Source organism: Octopus bimaculoides, chromosome 6 (genome assembly GCF_001194135.2).
Source record: "Octopus bimaculoides isolate UCB-OBI-ISO-001 chromosome 6, ASM119413v2, whole genome shotgun sequence".
Lineage (NCBI taxonomy): Eukaryota > Metazoa > Mollusca > Cephalopoda > Octopoda > Octopodidae > Octopus > Octopus bimaculoides.
The window spans coordinates 72,688,583-72,705,509 of record NC_068986.1 but is presented as its reverse complement, the minus strand read 5'-3'; the positions used below and the strand labels follow the sequence as shown (position 1 = coordinate 72,705,509).

The 16,927-nt window shown below is 33.3% G+C and overlaps 2 protein-coding genes across 3 annotated transcripts in view; one reads left to right on the top strand and one right to left on the bottom strand.

The window, feature by feature from the left end:
• The window catches only part of LOC106873382 (serine/arginine-rich splicing factor 6), an 11,480-nt gene extending 8,130 nt beyond the window's left edge, over positions 1-3,350 (top strand). Inside the window, exon 10 of the mRNA XM_014920728.2 lies at positions 3,243-3,350. Coding sequence (XP_014776214.1) covers positions 3,243-3,350 — 108 coding nt within the window. The remainder of the gene's footprint in view (positions 1-3,242) is intronic.
• A 1,359-nt stretch (positions 3,351-4,709) lies between these two features.
• The window catches only part of LOC106873561 (fasciculation and elongation protein zeta-2), a 73,291-nt gene continuing 61,073 nt past the window's right edge, over positions 4,710-16,927 (bottom strand). The window contains exons 7-8 of one of the 2 annotated variants that reach the window (XM_014920987.2): positions 14,317-14,382; positions 4,710-7,316 (exon numbers count right to left, since the gene is read on the bottom strand). In XM_014920987.2, coding sequence (XP_014776473.1) covers positions 7,300-7,316; positions 14,317-14,382 — 83 coding nt within the window. In that variant the 3' untranslated portion in view covers positions 4,710-7,299. Of the gene's footprint in view, positions 7,317-13,682; positions 13,709-14,316; positions 14,383-16,927 lie in introns of those variants that run through there. The other variant, XM_052968869.1, reaches the window with a different exon arrangement.

The window sequence follows — 16,927 nt, the reverse complement described above, 5'->3', positions numbered from 1 at the left end:
GTATCCTGCCCTTTCATTCTTCAATGCATTTAATCATTGTAAATAGTCATCATCTTTTGGGAGATTTTCTCAAAAACTAACTACATCCCCATTTTTATTTAGTAAATGGATAGTTTTGGTTGCTCTTGAAAAATTTTGATTACCTCCAAAACTATTTCACTTAATTTACACAAACATTTTGATTTTGTCATTGAAGTAGGTCTAAAAATAAAACGACATTCATTGGTTACTTTTGCAGTTTTATTTTTATTTCTTTAGCCTCTGCTTTAAGAAATATACAATTGGCTTTTTATTCTGATCTTAAACATGGGTTGACAATTTCTTAAGAGTATATATGTAAGCAAGATTTAAGAATAGTTAGATAAATATTTTGAAATCAAGACGTTTTGTGTATGTGACTGGATCTTGAAAGATGCTTAAAAGCTTTGATGGCTCCTTTTTCAAATGCTAGGCTTTTGCATCTTCAATATTGTACTGTGATCTTAGTCAATAAAATTGGCAACATCTGCTGAGATATAAACTTGAATAGTTTTCTTTGATATTTAATATGCTTTGTTCTTGTTTTTTTTTTTTTTCTTTCTTGTTGGCACCATCAGAAGGATGAATGAATGGCAAAATTTACTGCTTGGGATTTGAACTAGCTAAATATGGTATTTTGTTTACTGTCCTGTTGACTCTGCTGTCTAGCTCCATTGACAGGATTTCAATCAATTATGACTTTTGCCACTGAACCATAATGAAAACTTATTGGCAATTGTTTTATTTCATAACAGTTTAAAATACTTATCTGATTTCTTCCAGTATAAGCCACTGTTTTAATTATATTATTGCTACTTGCATTGTTCCAATGTAATGAAATTAGGGTTGGTATGAGGCTAGTCATTGCTTTAATCCTGGTGCAAACAAGAAAACCCAGTCCAGCAGTATTAACTCAATTTATCTTTTATACTGTATTGGATCGATAAAGGACTTATTGTGGCTGAAATGGGTTACTGGATATTTGTTTTTATGAATGAATGAAAGAAAAATGTGCAGGTACTGGATCTGTGATGTTCATTGTTGGCTGGTGTCACTGAAGGATTATTTGCTGATATGTCCAGACTTATTTAATTTTTAATTTGTTACTTATTAAGCACAAGTTTAAATTTTGCATTCAAATCAAATGCATTGGATTTGTGGAATTTTTAACCACTGAAAAATGTCTACCTAGCAACATTTGTAACCAGTCAGTTAACTGGAATGACAATGTGCACATGCTTTGAAAAAATGTTATCTCTTACATATCCTAAACAAAGCTGTTGGCATTAAAAAACTGCTGAATGATCTGTGCCCAAGACCACAGATAGACAAGGTTTCCTCTGTACTGAACTACCCTAAGGTTTTAGTACCTGGACTATATGATCAACAATACAGTAAAAAATAATGGTTACTGTAGAAACAAGACCGTGCATGGCAACATTTTTAAAAAAAAACTTTTTATGGATTTGCTCAGTTTTGACAAATTGTTTGTGTTTAAACTATGATATCCTTGCACATTGCTAGTCACATTCTTCCTTTGATTGTGCCTGACTATTTTGACTTGTCATCTTCATGTAACCAATGATATTCCTAGTGCGAATCTTTCAGTGGCTCTCTTGTGAATATGCAGTCTATTGTGCTGTGTTTATTCTGGATATCTGGTTGTTGGTCAAAATATTTTGAGAATCTGGTATCTATGACCTTTGTAGACAGCTTGTAGTGAAGGGCTGCCCAATAGCTGTTGTAGCAGGGTGCATACTCTGGCAGTTCCAAAAAGACTGTTTTGCAAAAGTGGTCACATAGTCGATTTGCTAGAGGCTGGAAGCCAGCCAAACTAGTGAAGTAACTGACTTCCAAACTCATTCAGTGTGATGGCTCATTCAAAAGCTAAAATAGTGTGTAAAGACAAGTTTCACTCCCCCATGAATCAAAGGGAAAGGTAGATGATGCAGAAGCAAGATGTGGCATAGGTTTGAGAGCAAAAAATGGATGGTGTGAAAACCATATTTAGCAATATCATAACACTGGGGTGCTACACATTTAACTCCCAGGAAATGCCATGCTCAAGTTCATTGATATCTATTTTCTCACATGTAAGATGAAGTGTAAGAATTCTAACAAGACCTGGTAAAAATGCTCTGACAGATTTCAAAGTGAAGGTCAGGAAAAGGTGATGACAAAAAACATTGTAAAATTTGGGTTCGGAAAGAGAAGTGAAAGGAAAATGTTCAGTCACTGAGCCAAAGTAAAGACTTTACATTAAGAACAACCCAATTCAGGAAAAGAGATGGACTTGTATAACCTTAAATGCATAGCATTGAAATGGGATTATGTGGTCAACAAATGAGGCACATTGCGGAACATCCTGGTCACAATGGCATTTAATAGCAATGACCAGTGTTTACTAAGGAGAAGATCAAAATTGACAAATATAGAGATAAAATTCACTGCACATTTTGATGAATTAGTCTTCAATGTGATGCAGATTCAAGAAGAAAAGTAGGCTAGAAGAAATTGATGAAGAGCTACACTGCCAGTTTACTGGCTAGCTGCATGTGGCAAGTAAGAAGTAAACCTGCAGGAACCACAAGGAAGGCATTTTGAGAAAACAAAAAATACTAGCAGAATGGAAGACTGAAAAGGAACAGGAACGATCACCTTTAGTTTTCCACTGCATGGTGATATGACATTTGAAAAGAGACTGAGAACTACAGAAGAGAGGAAAATGGATGCAGGAGAGAGATGTTGCTGCATAAATTTGAGATCATGATACTTGAGAATGACCGACAAAAGAGTGATAAAGAGGTTTGTAAAATCATTTATCAAATGCTCAATTCACTGTTACACATGTAAGAAGTACTATCCATTTTGGCCAGTGAAATAGATAATGCTTTCAAGCTGATGCGAGACAAAGTCCCAAGAAAAGATGGTATAACAATGGAAATATCAAGTGGGAGAGAGCAGCTGTGGAAAACCCTCATTCTATATTACTATTGAAGACTAGAATACTATCTTGATCTGAGAAACTATTGCCCAATATGCCTTGTGTCATCACATTTGAAATAGTAACAATAAATTTTAGAGCAAAGATCTATTTGCACCTTCAAACACTTGTGGAATGAAATATACATTCTTGAAAAACAACTTTTGAGTAATAATGGAAAAGGTGTAGTATCCTGGTATAAAGCAATGCCTCAACAATATATTTACCTAATCCATTCTAGTATGGAATAACAAATGAAGAAATGGAGCAGAGCTGTTGGAAAATAACCTTACTAAATGGCTTATGTCATCATCAACACCGTACTGGTGAAACTAGTTCAGTGGTCTAACTTTATGTAGCTGTAAATGTGCCATAATTAGACTGATCGGAGAATAGGGCACCTTAACCAAAACTGATGTACACAAGAATTTCTAGTTGGAGATCCTGGTTAATCTCCCACTTCAATTGCATATCAGGATATGAATGCCAAAATAGAAATTTGTTGCTAAATAGGCTGTAAATATTGAGTCTGGCCAGAGAGGAGAATAGCATAAGATAGAAATCAGCAAAAATGACGACAAAGACAAAAGGAAAAGAGATGACGCAGTTCAAACAGTTGTAGTACTAAGGTGGAGTAGGAGGAAGTCATCATCCGAAAGAGTACTATCTTGCATTTGTAAATTTTTGTTAACAAGTCATGAAAATGAGGTAAAGGAAAGTCTTATTGTGTCATGATGTTGAGAGGAAACTCATCAAAGGGTATTCTCAAGATGGCTTACAAAGTCAGTATATGTTTGGTGTGAGGTGACTGGATGATGCCTATCTGCAGAAGATTAATCTGAAAAATGAACAGTGGACAGACATGCTCAGCCAAGAAGATTTAAATGAAAAAAAATTTCCACTGAAGGGCAAAGGTAAAGGAGCAAGTCTCTAATAGATGTGTAATTATAGAAGCTATATATTAGTGTTCACCAATGACTAAGTAAGACTGATAGATCACTAGCTGGCAGCATCGGAGAAGTTGCTTTAAGATGGAGGGAAATAGGTGACATTGTTTAAATCTGAGAAACCGGTAATAATATAGATAGGAAGATAGAAGAGTTAAGCAAAGACAGGACTGCACAGCTTATGGGTAATGCAAGACACTATTGGGTTGGTGTAATCCTATTGCATACCTGACTACAATTCCGGTGAGATATGTATATTAAAGATGACAGTCAATTATCCATAAGAGGGACAACTATTTCTACTCCTGCTTACTAGTAGTGCAATTTTAATTTTTTGGATTACTATGTTCAAGTATGGTTGTGTCCACTTTAATACATGTAGAAAGGTTTGACATTTCAAACAACTCGATTTTTAAGATCAATCTTTATTTTAATTCTATAGCCAATTCTCAGGTATAGGGAAGGGAGGGGATTCTATCAATATTCTTGGCAATTTATATCTTGTCACTGGCAGTTAACAGTATCCATTGCCAACACTCATTGGATCTGTCTAAATAACTGGAATTTTTGTGTTGCTGATTTCAAGTTCCATGGTCCTACCTATATTATTCCTTCTTAAATATCCTGTAGATACACCATCCATAGGATTAATGCATGATAATTTTGTGATGCTTTTTAGTGTTAGCTGCAAAAACAAAAAAACTATTTTCCTAGTCACAGATTAAAACAATAAACAGGATAAGGAAGGAAAAAAAATCACAAGCTGTGTAAGATTTATTGAAACAACCATAAGTTACAAGCATGCAATGTTCATCAAGAGTAGCACTGCACATTAAAATATAGACTCAACCAAAATGGATGTCACTGCAATTAATAAAAAAAGCCAATTAAAAGATGTTATGAATTAACCCTTTTGTTACGATATTTCTGTTGAAATAAACTGCTTTTGTTTCAGTTAATTTTGAAAATATTGAAGAATTTAATAAAATAACTGTCATCATTAAGATGTTAGGTGTTAGGAACTTAAATAACAGGAAATTTTGATAGAAGGTTTTAATTTAGATCACTTTAAAACAAAAGTTTGCATTATAGAACCATAGGCAGTCTCAGGTTGGTTGGTATCAAATGGGTTAAGACTTGTTTGAAAAGTAAATCACTTTCTTATTGAATATTTTAAGCTGTCATGTTATCCTAATTCTTAATTTGATTAAACTGAAAACATTACTGCCTAATACTATGTAATTTTGATTTTAATTTTTGGTGATTATTCTTAGAAATACAACAGATATGCATATAAATTATCTACCTTATGTTCACTTTGGCTAATAAAAAAAACTAACAGACTAAGGTTACTTTTATTCAAATACTTGAGGGTTTGATACTGAGCTGATGTCTCAAGGTTTTCTAATAGCAATGAAAAATGCCAGCTCTGCAACTAGAGTGACAATACCAAAGTGAGATTAAATTACTTTTTAGATTTCACTGCTTATTCAAAAATTGTTAAATGGTCAAACTTGGCTACTGAAGAGAGAACAAGAATATGTAGGAAAAGTTCTTTCAGTCACTGAATAAAAAGCTGGCAGGATGTTATTTACAATATAGATTAACAGTTCTCCATGGTATTAGGTCATCTTGATTTATCATAAGTATATGCAAATAAATTTGTGAATGAACATAAATTTGCTAAAATGTAGTGAAAATATAGAATAAAAAGTTATTAGGAAAAATAAGTTATTTTCTGTGAACAAAAACTAAACGAAACAAAGCAGTTTTAAAAATCAGCTCTTTCCCTGTTAAATAAAATGTAATTTAAGCATGATTAAAAAACTAAATTGACATCCTTGGACTAGAGAGCCTTTATTTTATGCTCTGTTGTATACAGATGGCTATTCTATGGTGAGTTTTTTGATGCATCAGTAGTTACTTGCTTTCTAATAGCAAGATAACATACCAGCTATGAGTTATACAAGGCAAGCACACTTAGGTGACTTTTTCAATGTCCTTAGATAATAAAAAAGTACAAAGAATTCAGGAAACATATAAATGATAAAGAACTGTTGTGGATAAATAATTTTTTTTTCTTCCTATATAAATCTGTATATTTTGGTTGACAGGCACAGTCCTAACTTGTTCACTTAAAATATTTTGAATGTCTTTACTGGAAAAAGATGAATAGATATAGTTGTACAAAAAATATTAATCAGACTGATGTAGTTGAGAGGAGAAGTAAGCATAAATTGCACGAAAATGATAGGGAAAATCTAAAACCATACAAAATGTATGACATTAGAGAATAATATACAGAATGTGCCAGTCTGGCAGGTTGGAAATCCCGACAAGGCAATGCAACATGAACATATAGAGATAGCAAATGAAAAGACCCTGAAGAAAAAGGGAGTGAGAAAAAAAAAATTAATGCTTTTTTTTTTCAGGAATATAGCAACATAAAATATAGAAGATAATCTTGTAAGAAGTGAGACAACAGCAGTTAACTTATTTTAACTGTAATAAATAAATAAAATTGTTTATGCATTTCACTAATCATTACAATCAAAACTACCTTCAATTTCCCAAAATAAATTTAGGTGGGTGTTCTAACTGGAAGAAAGAATTTTCTGCTGTTTTTGATTACATAGTATACATATATGTTAAAAGAAGGGAATAAACAATTCCAAATGTTAGCAAATTTGCTTCTGTTTATAACATCAGCAACTTTGCAGTACCTCATCCATTGAAATGCAGAGTCAATTTTAAACAAAATCCACAAATTGAAATCTAGAGTAGTGTACATTGATCAGATAAAGTCATCATCTGTGTTTATATCAACATTATATTCAATTAGAAAAAATGTTGGGATCAAAATGTAATATAGATAATAAAACAAAAGATGATGATACTGGTCTGCACAATGCATATCACTTAAGCAATAACTCATTTCAAAAATACAGGCATATAAAGTGAACTCTGCTATACAGTTATGGTAGAGATAGAAAAAAAATATTGCATGCTTGTTGTTCTTACTATTATCATTATTATCACCATTGTGTTTTTAAATAATCAAATTTAGTAGATTGTTCTAAACAAATCTCCCACTTCAATTGCATATCAGGATATGAATGCCAAAATAGAAATTTGTTGCTAAATAGGCTGTAAATGTTGAGTCTGGCCAGAGAGGAGAATAGCATAAGATAGAAATCAGCAAAAATGACGACAAAGACAAAAGGAAAAGAGGTGACGCAGTTCAAACAGTTGCAGTACTAAAACAGGAGGCATTCTGAAGCTGCTGACAACAATGCACACAGCCTTTTCTCCTTGCTGTCAAGTGGGTGATGCAGGCCAAACACAATTACCCTACGTAGGGCACAGAACTGAAAATAGAATGAATTTTAAGTTAGAAATTTTAAAAATTTAGAAAAAGGTAGCTAAATAATATTTTATTAAAATGCCTAAATTTGTAAATGAATTAGTCCAAATAAAATTAAAATGCTTAGATCTGCCAGTAATTAAATAATGTGAATAAAATAAATACAGTCTAATTTTGAACATTTAAATAAAGTATTTTGGAGCAAGGATTTTTTGATTGAATGCTATTTTTATCATAAAGTGTAAAGTTGGTGTTTCTCAGAAATGAATAACATAAGATTATTAAGAGTATGAGGAATAACAAATTTACTTATTTGTAAGGTGTTGTTAAGAATTAAGAATTTTGATTCACAACCACATGGTCTTGAGTTCAGTCCCACTATGCAGCACCTGTCTTCTGTTATATCTCTGGGCTGATCAAAGCTTTCTGAGTGGATTTGGTTGGCAGTGCACACTAATTGTAATCAAGTGTCATCATCATACAAGTGATGTCATTTGTTTGTAACCTTGTGTAAATATGTCTGGTCACTGTGCTGTTCATATTTGAAGGACAAGGGGATATATTACTGTACTTGGAAATAAATTGGGTTTGGTAACAAGAAAAACATCCAGCAGTCGAAAATTTGGCTCAATGTGTTTCCTCTGACTCAAGCAAACATAGAAGTTACGCTAAAATGATGATGATGAATGTGTATCATTTAACCTAATTATGAATAGAAACAATGAAGATTTTTAAGGTAAGATCCAAAGTCTGAGCAAAGTGGTAATGATGTTAATTTATTGGAAAGTTTGAGCAGTTCAGTTACTGAGAGGAGTGTTGAAGCCACAACTGCATATAAACTCAACAATGCACAGTACTTAGGCAAGATGGAACGACAGGTTCAGCAACACCTAAAGAATCTATAACCCTTAACTTGTTGCTTTAACTCACCAACCACTTCACTGAAAACCTTTTTGTTCTTGGTGCTCTACATTGTGGTTACCTCAGTCCAACATACACAAGGAAAAGTAACTCATTTTATTCTTGGAACCCTTTATTTCACAGGTAATGAAATTATACCTTAACTTCCATTCTCAAACTTACCAAGAGTACTCTTTATATCTGTTTATTTATCATCATTTTAATGTCCACTTTTCCATGCCTTTCCTGTTGCCAAACCTCACATGTTTTCCAAGCGAAGTAATAATCCCATAGTCTATTGAGCTAATGAACAGTCTGAACAAAGTTCACACATGTCAAAACATGTAAAGAAGCTCATGTGCTTCCATGGTTAACTGCAAGCATACATCATCTGTATTTGATAGTGAGGCTGTTGTTTTGTTTACAGTCAATGAACACACATAAGACAAGAAGAAAATTACAAAATCATTCATACAAACACATTCACACACATACAACAGGCTTCAGTTTCTGTCAACCATTTTCACTCACAAGATATTGGTTGACCAATGGCTCTGGTATAGAATGTTAGCTAACAACTTTCATACTGTGGAACCAAACTCCTAACTATGAGATCCTGAAGCAAACTTCTTAACCACACAGTCATGCCTAGGTCTAACCTGGTTTCTATAGATATTTTATCTAACCTGATTTCTGGTAATATTTTCTTCTGTTAATATTTTAAGCTGTAGTGTCATCAATGCACCATTAAAACATGTTTTGCTTTCCTAATTTCATATTTATTATTTTTTTCCACTTGTGTTTGTTTTTCTTTTTGCTAGCATTAGCAAAGGAAAAAGATGTAATGTTTATTAAATTATTTGTGTAATTTAATTGTACAGAATGACATAGGAAGTTGAGCAAATAAATGTTGCATGAGTAGTGACAGGCCTAGTGATATCCAGACTAATTTAAATCATTCCAATGAATGACAGATGTGTAAAAATAGATGGTTTTGATGCTGAAATGAATATTTCAATTGCATCCAATTCCTCTGCCACCACAAATAAAAATCACATGCCCAAGAAGTATCATTTTCTGATTCTACCTGTCATTCAAATGTGCTGGCAGTGACAACACATACCACGTCTCACACATCCCTGAACACTGCTACTACACCAAACCCCTCAGTAGAAGCTACATCGACACTTCACCAGTCCAGTGCTTAGCTGCACAGCACATCCATTTTACTTTGTCAGTTTGAGATGGTTAATACTTTCAATCAATGACAAGGGACCAAGACTCATGACAAATTGCTGTGCTTGAGAAGACGCGTCAAGCTAAGTAAAATTGTGTCTGTCCTTGCATATAGGCATGTCCTCTGCATCCCTCTTCAGCTGAGTGGGCTCATGGGTACTGGTACAACATAAAAAGCATCTGTGCCAGTGCTGCATAAAATCACCCAGTTCACACTAGTGGTTTGGCATTAGGAAGGGCATCCAGCTGTAGAAACCATGCCAAAATAGACATGGAACCTAGGCAGCTCTCCAGCTAGCCAGCTCCTGTCAAACTGTCTAAATTATGCAGCAGGGAAAATGGATGTTAAATGATGATGATGATCCGTAGAAAATTGAAAACATTGCCACTTAAGTTACAAAACCAACAAAACTTAAAGGTTTTACCCTAGTGATATTAATTTTGCCAATTACTCTGAAGGTCCTAAAATGTACTATAATTCATAAGACTGAGGTACTATTAAGATATGATATTTCTGTTACATAGAAAACATAGAGACTTTGTTGGACCAATTATACTGTTCTATTTATGCAGAACAGTATTTATTATGATCTAGGTTGACTAATATGTCACAAATATGACATTTAGAAGAGCAAAAATGTATATTTTACACATCAGAGACACTCAATGACAATTTCCTATGCTTAAAAAGCAGTAGTACTACAGTGGAATAAACTACAGATGAGTTCAAAGATAATACTGGTTTCAAATTTTGGCACAAGGCCAGAAGGTTTGGGGGTGGGGTTGAGTTGATTAAATTGACCCCAGTGCTCAACTGGTACTTAATATCAGGCATGAGCAGTAAATGTAAAAGGTTAACAGTAATTGATCACGAGGCATAGATATATATTTAAGACAGGGCTGCATGCAAGTGGCTGATACATTCTGGGTGAGATTATAGAGTTTCGGGTGGAAAGTATTTCTGATAGAGACTGGCCATATATTAAAATTACATGAAATAGACAATAAATGTATGAATAGATTCAACATAATAATAATGTTATGTAATAAGTAATAATGTAATGTAAATAAGAGGAAATTGTGTTAGTCATGTTATTCTGTATCTATATTGTATATATGCACATTGGCATGTATGTATGTTTGTCTGTCTACAAAACAGTATACCTACAGATGTGTTTGTATATATAATATAATTATATAGTATGATTTAAATCTAAATTTCATAACATATAACCAGTATTTAGAACCCCAAACACATCCTTATGTATCAAAAGAGAAAACTATAAAGAGTAGTCATATCATAGTTCAAATTTCTTTTCACTGGTCTCAGTAACTTGAAAGATCACAAAGTATATGAACAGAACAAAACTGGAGTTTGCTCATAAATTATTTAGTTACATCATCTTACATGTATGTTAGTATCAATAATATCCATTATACTGGGAAAACTGATAAACAGACTGTCATAAAATATTCAGATATTGCATAACAAACATAAATAACCTTTGGGATTTATAAAGGACATTGGGTAGTGTTATTGTATCAAAGACCATAACTAGTGTGCTAAAATAGATTAAAAAAAAATATTCAATTCGAAGTGAAAAGAGTAGAGAAGTTTCTTTATAATAGTAGAGAAGGGAATACTTTTTACCCCCACTGTGCCAGTGTTAATGGGCATCAATAACTGCAGGTATCAAATTTCAAAGCTTCCAACAGAACAATCATACATTTTATATATACTTGACAGCTAACCAATAAATACTTGGGTGTGTGTGTGTGTGTATTTATAGACAAACACATATATACATATATGTACACGTATTTACATATACATAAGCACACACACACATATATACATATAGACATACACACACATATGCACAGACACACACACACACGTTCACAAGTTTAGTAGGACAAACAAGAACAATAGAACTCAAAACAAGAATCTTTATCTTTCATCCTTTACTTGTTTCAGTCACTGGATTGCATGTCATGCTGGAGCACCACCTTGAAGGGTTTAGCTGAACAAAACAACCCCAGTATTTATTTATTTATTTTTAAACCTGGTACTTATTCTATTGGTCTCTTTTTCCAAACTGCTAAGTTACAGGGATGTAAAGAAACTAACATTGGTTGTCAAGTAGTGGTAGAGATAAACATATACACACATAGATATATAATGGGCATCTTTCAATTTTAGTCAACTAAATCCACTGACAAGGCTTTGATCAGCACAGGGCTATGTAGAAGACACTTATTCAAGGTGCCATGCAATAGTGCATGACATTTATCAAGCTCATCATATAGAATGAATTATAACTCTTTCTGGAGCATTCAATTAAAAATGAAATTAGAAAACTGTATGAAAAATGCACGTATTTTAAATAATCTGCCTGTAAACTGAACAGTTACAAAAGTAAACAAATAGATAAATAAATAAAGATTACATATTTTCCTGTGAATAGACACGTTCTTCACATGACCTCCTGATTTAATTTTTAATCAAGTGTTCAAGAAAGAATTATAATACACTATATAAAGCAACAAACTCCCTGACTTGAAGACATTTTGATAAGTGGCCCTTGAGTCACTTTTGTTACTTTCTGCTAATTAAAAAAAAATAGAGTACATGCTTACATTTATATACACTTACATATACTATGCACACACATAACTGCAAATACATTCATAAACACACACATGCTTGTACAGATGTACTCAAATAAATGCAAACACACATGTACATACATATACCTATGTAGAAATGTATATAACACACACACACCCATACATATACAAATGTACAACTATATGTATAATTGCATATATACTCATATACATTAATAACTATGTGGGTCCTTATATTTATGCTCATACAAATATGTACATCATTGTCATTTTAATGTGCACTTTCTATCTTTCTATACTTGCATGGGCTGAAGTAGATTTTCTACAGTTAGATGCCAACACTCATCTGTTTCTGAGTAGGGTAATATTTCCCTGTAGTTGGATATGTTTTCACAGATGACTGAAAACAAAGAACATCACCTATTTACAACGATCACCCCCCCCCCCCACACACACACTCGTATAAATACACAAAAGGCTTCTTTCAGTTTTTTTCAGGCTTTGATTGGTCTAAGGCTACAGCAGAAGACACTTGCTCAAAGTGCTACTGAGGAACTGAACTGAAACCATGTGGTAAGAAGTGAACTTCTCAACCACACAGCCATTCCTGCTCTTTATGCACTATAGGTATATAGTGGCTATGTAGAGAAAAAAAAACTTAACATTAATAACAATTAGAAGACAATAATTAGAATAACAACAATAATTTCAGTAGAATAGCATGAGCTTCTTTTTAGATGGATGATTAGGGTATTAATATTTGACTTTAATTTTCTATTTTGGTAATTAGAAATAGATGCATGGTTTGCACTTTACCTTACTTTTTTACTTAGTAGATGTTTTTTTTGGAGATTTCAAAATTTCTGAAAACTTTATGTATGCATGAAATTATACTTTTGTTTTTGTGATTTAGTAATTTATTACCATCTACAAGTATTTTAAGAGATTCAATTGTGCAAAACCTACACCTGTTTTTTGTTACCTGTACATGTTGGCACTGGGGCTATAATACTCATTGCAATACGAAAACAATACCCTGAGATTTTAAACTCCATATATATTCTGCTTGTGATGTTGGGTGGCTTAATTTTTTTGTTAGCAAATGTATTATAACAGCACTGAACCCTTTCGTTACCAACCCAGCTGAAACCGGCTCTGACTCTGAGTACAAATGTCTTGTTTTCATAAGTTTTGAATTAAAATCTTCCACCAAACCTTAGTCACAATTTATGTTCCTAACACCAGCTTAATGATAACTAAGTTATTTTACTAAATTCTTTGTTATATTTAAAACAATTGAAAGAAACACAGAGCATCTCAAAATAAATACAGTAAGGAAAGGGTTAATGGGGCTCAGAGTAGAACTGATATAATATCTACTGCTAGCTTGGTAATGATATTGCAATTGTAGATTATGTTACTTATAAAGGTACTTACCTTCAAGAAGATATTGAATGGCTACTCTATAGTTACAGGTAAGTGATTACTTTTGGGGAGTCCAAGAGAGGCTATTAAACTTGTATTTTCTTGCTGTTTTTTAGATTATTTTCCTCTTACCTCATTGTTTTTAGCAGAAACCACTGGAGTTTCGCATAATCTTCTAGCTTGCCAGCTCCTATCAAAACCATGCTAACATGGAAAATGGATGTTAAATGATAATAATGATGATAAATACTATTATGCACATAGTATTATATTTGTCATTGCTATTAAAAGTAGGAAATCCTGTGATATGTAGGAGTACTGTCTTAGTATTCTGAATGTTTGGGTTTATATAAATTTATATCATCCTAGCCCTTGCTTTTTGAATGGTTAGCATGACTTAGTCTCAAGTTACTTTGTGTTGAGGATTTCTGGGGTTATGTCATCATTTCAACTTTTATTCCTGGAGTCACTTGTCACAGATTGAGCAGTAGGATTTTTATTCATGTTAACCCTTTCATTACTGTATTAATTTTGAGATGCTCTCTGTTTCTTTCAATTACTTTAAATATAACAAAGAATTTAGTTAAAATAACTTAGTTATTCAGCTAGTGTTGGGAATCTAAATTGTGACTAAGGTTTGGTGGAAGATTTTAATTCAAAACTTATGAAAACAAGACATTTGTTCTCAGAGCCAGAGCCGGTTTCAGCTGGGTTGGCAACGAAAGGGTTAATGAAATACATTTTAGATGACATTACAATATAACTTATGAACAAACTTTCTAGATATGTTCATCTGCCTGCATCATACTAACCTTTCAAGATGTAGTCAGTCAACAATGTTGGTACTTGGCTACTGTCTTCATTGATTGCCTGCAAAACTAAAAATAGATGCAAGAAACAAGTTATTAAATAATTAAATATCAAAGAAAAAACAATCCACACAGATAATTTTATTGCCAACACTTATTTTTCATGGCAAGTCTGTCAATACTTTTATTTAGATAAAATAAAACTTGCAGATCATGATATAGTATTATAATCAATTAAAACACATATACACCATTATATTCACTTTTATTTTGTTATAGTATTATCATCTAGTATAATGCTTCTTCGGTTTTGTTTCCGACTTCAGCATCATGGCTTGGCAACATCTCTGGTCCAGGGAGGTCTGTAGTAGCTGAAGGGAGAGATGAGTCTATGGCTATGTGTGTGCTTGTGTTGTCTATGGTGAACTGTGAGGTCATTGCAGGAAGGTTTCCATGGGTTTGACATCATGGTTTACTGTTGTATGTTGCAGATTCTGTTGTTGCTACTGCTTCTGTAGTTGTTGATTCAGATTTTGTTGTTACTCTGGTTGTCTATTTTGTTTTAGCTGCTGATGTTGCAACTGTGTTTGTTTTTACTGGTGCATGCTTTGTTATAGTTGTTGTTATGGAGGTGCAAGCTTTCTTTTTGCTTCTTTTTGTTGTGGGCAGAGAACCTTCAATTGGTTGGTACTATCACCTCACTCTCTTCTCTTCCACAACAATATTTAGGTTTTGTCCAATGAGAAGTTGTATATATGTAATTTTGTCTAGATTTTTTAGTTTGACTTGCATGATAACTTTCAACCCAATTCCAGACTAGTTTTTCTGTTAATGTTTCTTAACTTCTAGAAGAGAAATGGCTCTCTCTAGAACAATACACACCACCTCTCACCAGACATCTAATTCCAGTGGCATGTCTGAAATTTTAATCTTCACTACATGCTTGACCAAGTATGGCAGAATGATAAGATCTTCACTCTAATGCATAGGACAATAGAATGCCTTTGCACATGTGCTCCAGAGAGGAATCCAACCTTGATACTATCATATTGTTTGGGTTGAGTGATAAAGTTGATATCACTAGAAATTCCTATCAAGCACTTTTCTACTTGGGCATAGGTGGCTATTTCCTCTCAACAGTTTAACCAATACACACCAGACACCAGTGTACTATTTTCTGGGCTATTTCTTTTCCAAATGGTTTCTTGGTACTAGCCAAGAAGCTATTTGGCTTTCAAAGTTAACAAATTCCTGCATGCAATTCAATTATCTTTTCCTGCAGAAGTATATACTCAATATTTTAGGCAACTCCTGCAAAGGAGCTGGCCTTCTCTCTGCTAATGTTGCTGTTGCTCGTGGTGCTCCCAACTGCCTCAGAGAATGAGGTACTGGTGCTGGAAGAGGTATCAACTGTATTAGTGTTGGTGTGACTTGTACTATATATGACCATCAATCCAAAATGTGTTCTCACCATATCAGCTGTTATTAGTAGTAGTGTTTCCAGAAGCCACAGTCAATCTGGTAGCAGCTATATTGGTGATGGTAGAAGAGATGGTACAATTATCACTTGTAGTGAAGGCAACATTGTGGTTGATGTTAATGTACTTTATCTTCCATAGGACTATAAAACTTGGAAAATTCTTACTTTTGCTGTTGTGGTTTTTGTTCCTTTTTTTTCCCTGTTTTTCTGTCCATTGGTATTAGTGGTGACACTATTGCCTTTATTGTTATCATTCTTTGGCCATGTTTTTGTTACCATGACAATGATATCACCATCAGTTTCAATTATAGCATTATGAATGTAACAACTTGCAAAAGAGAATCCCCTTCTCACTTTCTCGGTTATGCTCTTTTCACTCTCTCACTCTTATTTTACTGGTTTAAACATTAATACAGGATCACTGAGCATCATTTTTTAAAGAGAAAATGAAAATTTTGTAGATTTGAAACAATTCAGAACATTCAGTATCCCTACTGGAGTGTCATTATATATATATTTAATTATATGTATTTATTTTATCCTAATTAATAATAATTCGGATAGAATAAATGGGTTAATAAAAACCAAGGTAGCAAAGATCACAAAATAACTGTGGTGTAATTCCTGTTTTTGAGGCAGAAACTCCTTGATATTTTGGGTATTTGAGTATATATAAATTTAAGGAATGGAGTGAACGCATGTTATAACTGCATACTTTATTCCGACATATGTTTCAAAGAATTACAATTTATGCGATCCATAGGAATCGTCGATGTTAAAAATGTAAACTTCTCCTCAGGGAAATGTATGGGGATCATCTTAAACGTAAGACATATATATATATATATTATCATCATCACTTAAGGTCCATTGTCCATGCTGGCATGGGTTGGACAGTTTGACCAGGGCTGGAAGGCTGCACCAGACTCCAGTCTGATTTGGCATGGTTTTCTACAGCTGGATACCCTTCCTAACGCCAACCACTCTGAGAGTGTAATGGGTGATGAAGTAGCATAGCATATATATATACATATACACACACACATATATGTATATCAATAATAAGGATTATTATGAAGTAACATATATATATATATATATATATATATATATATATATATATATATATATATA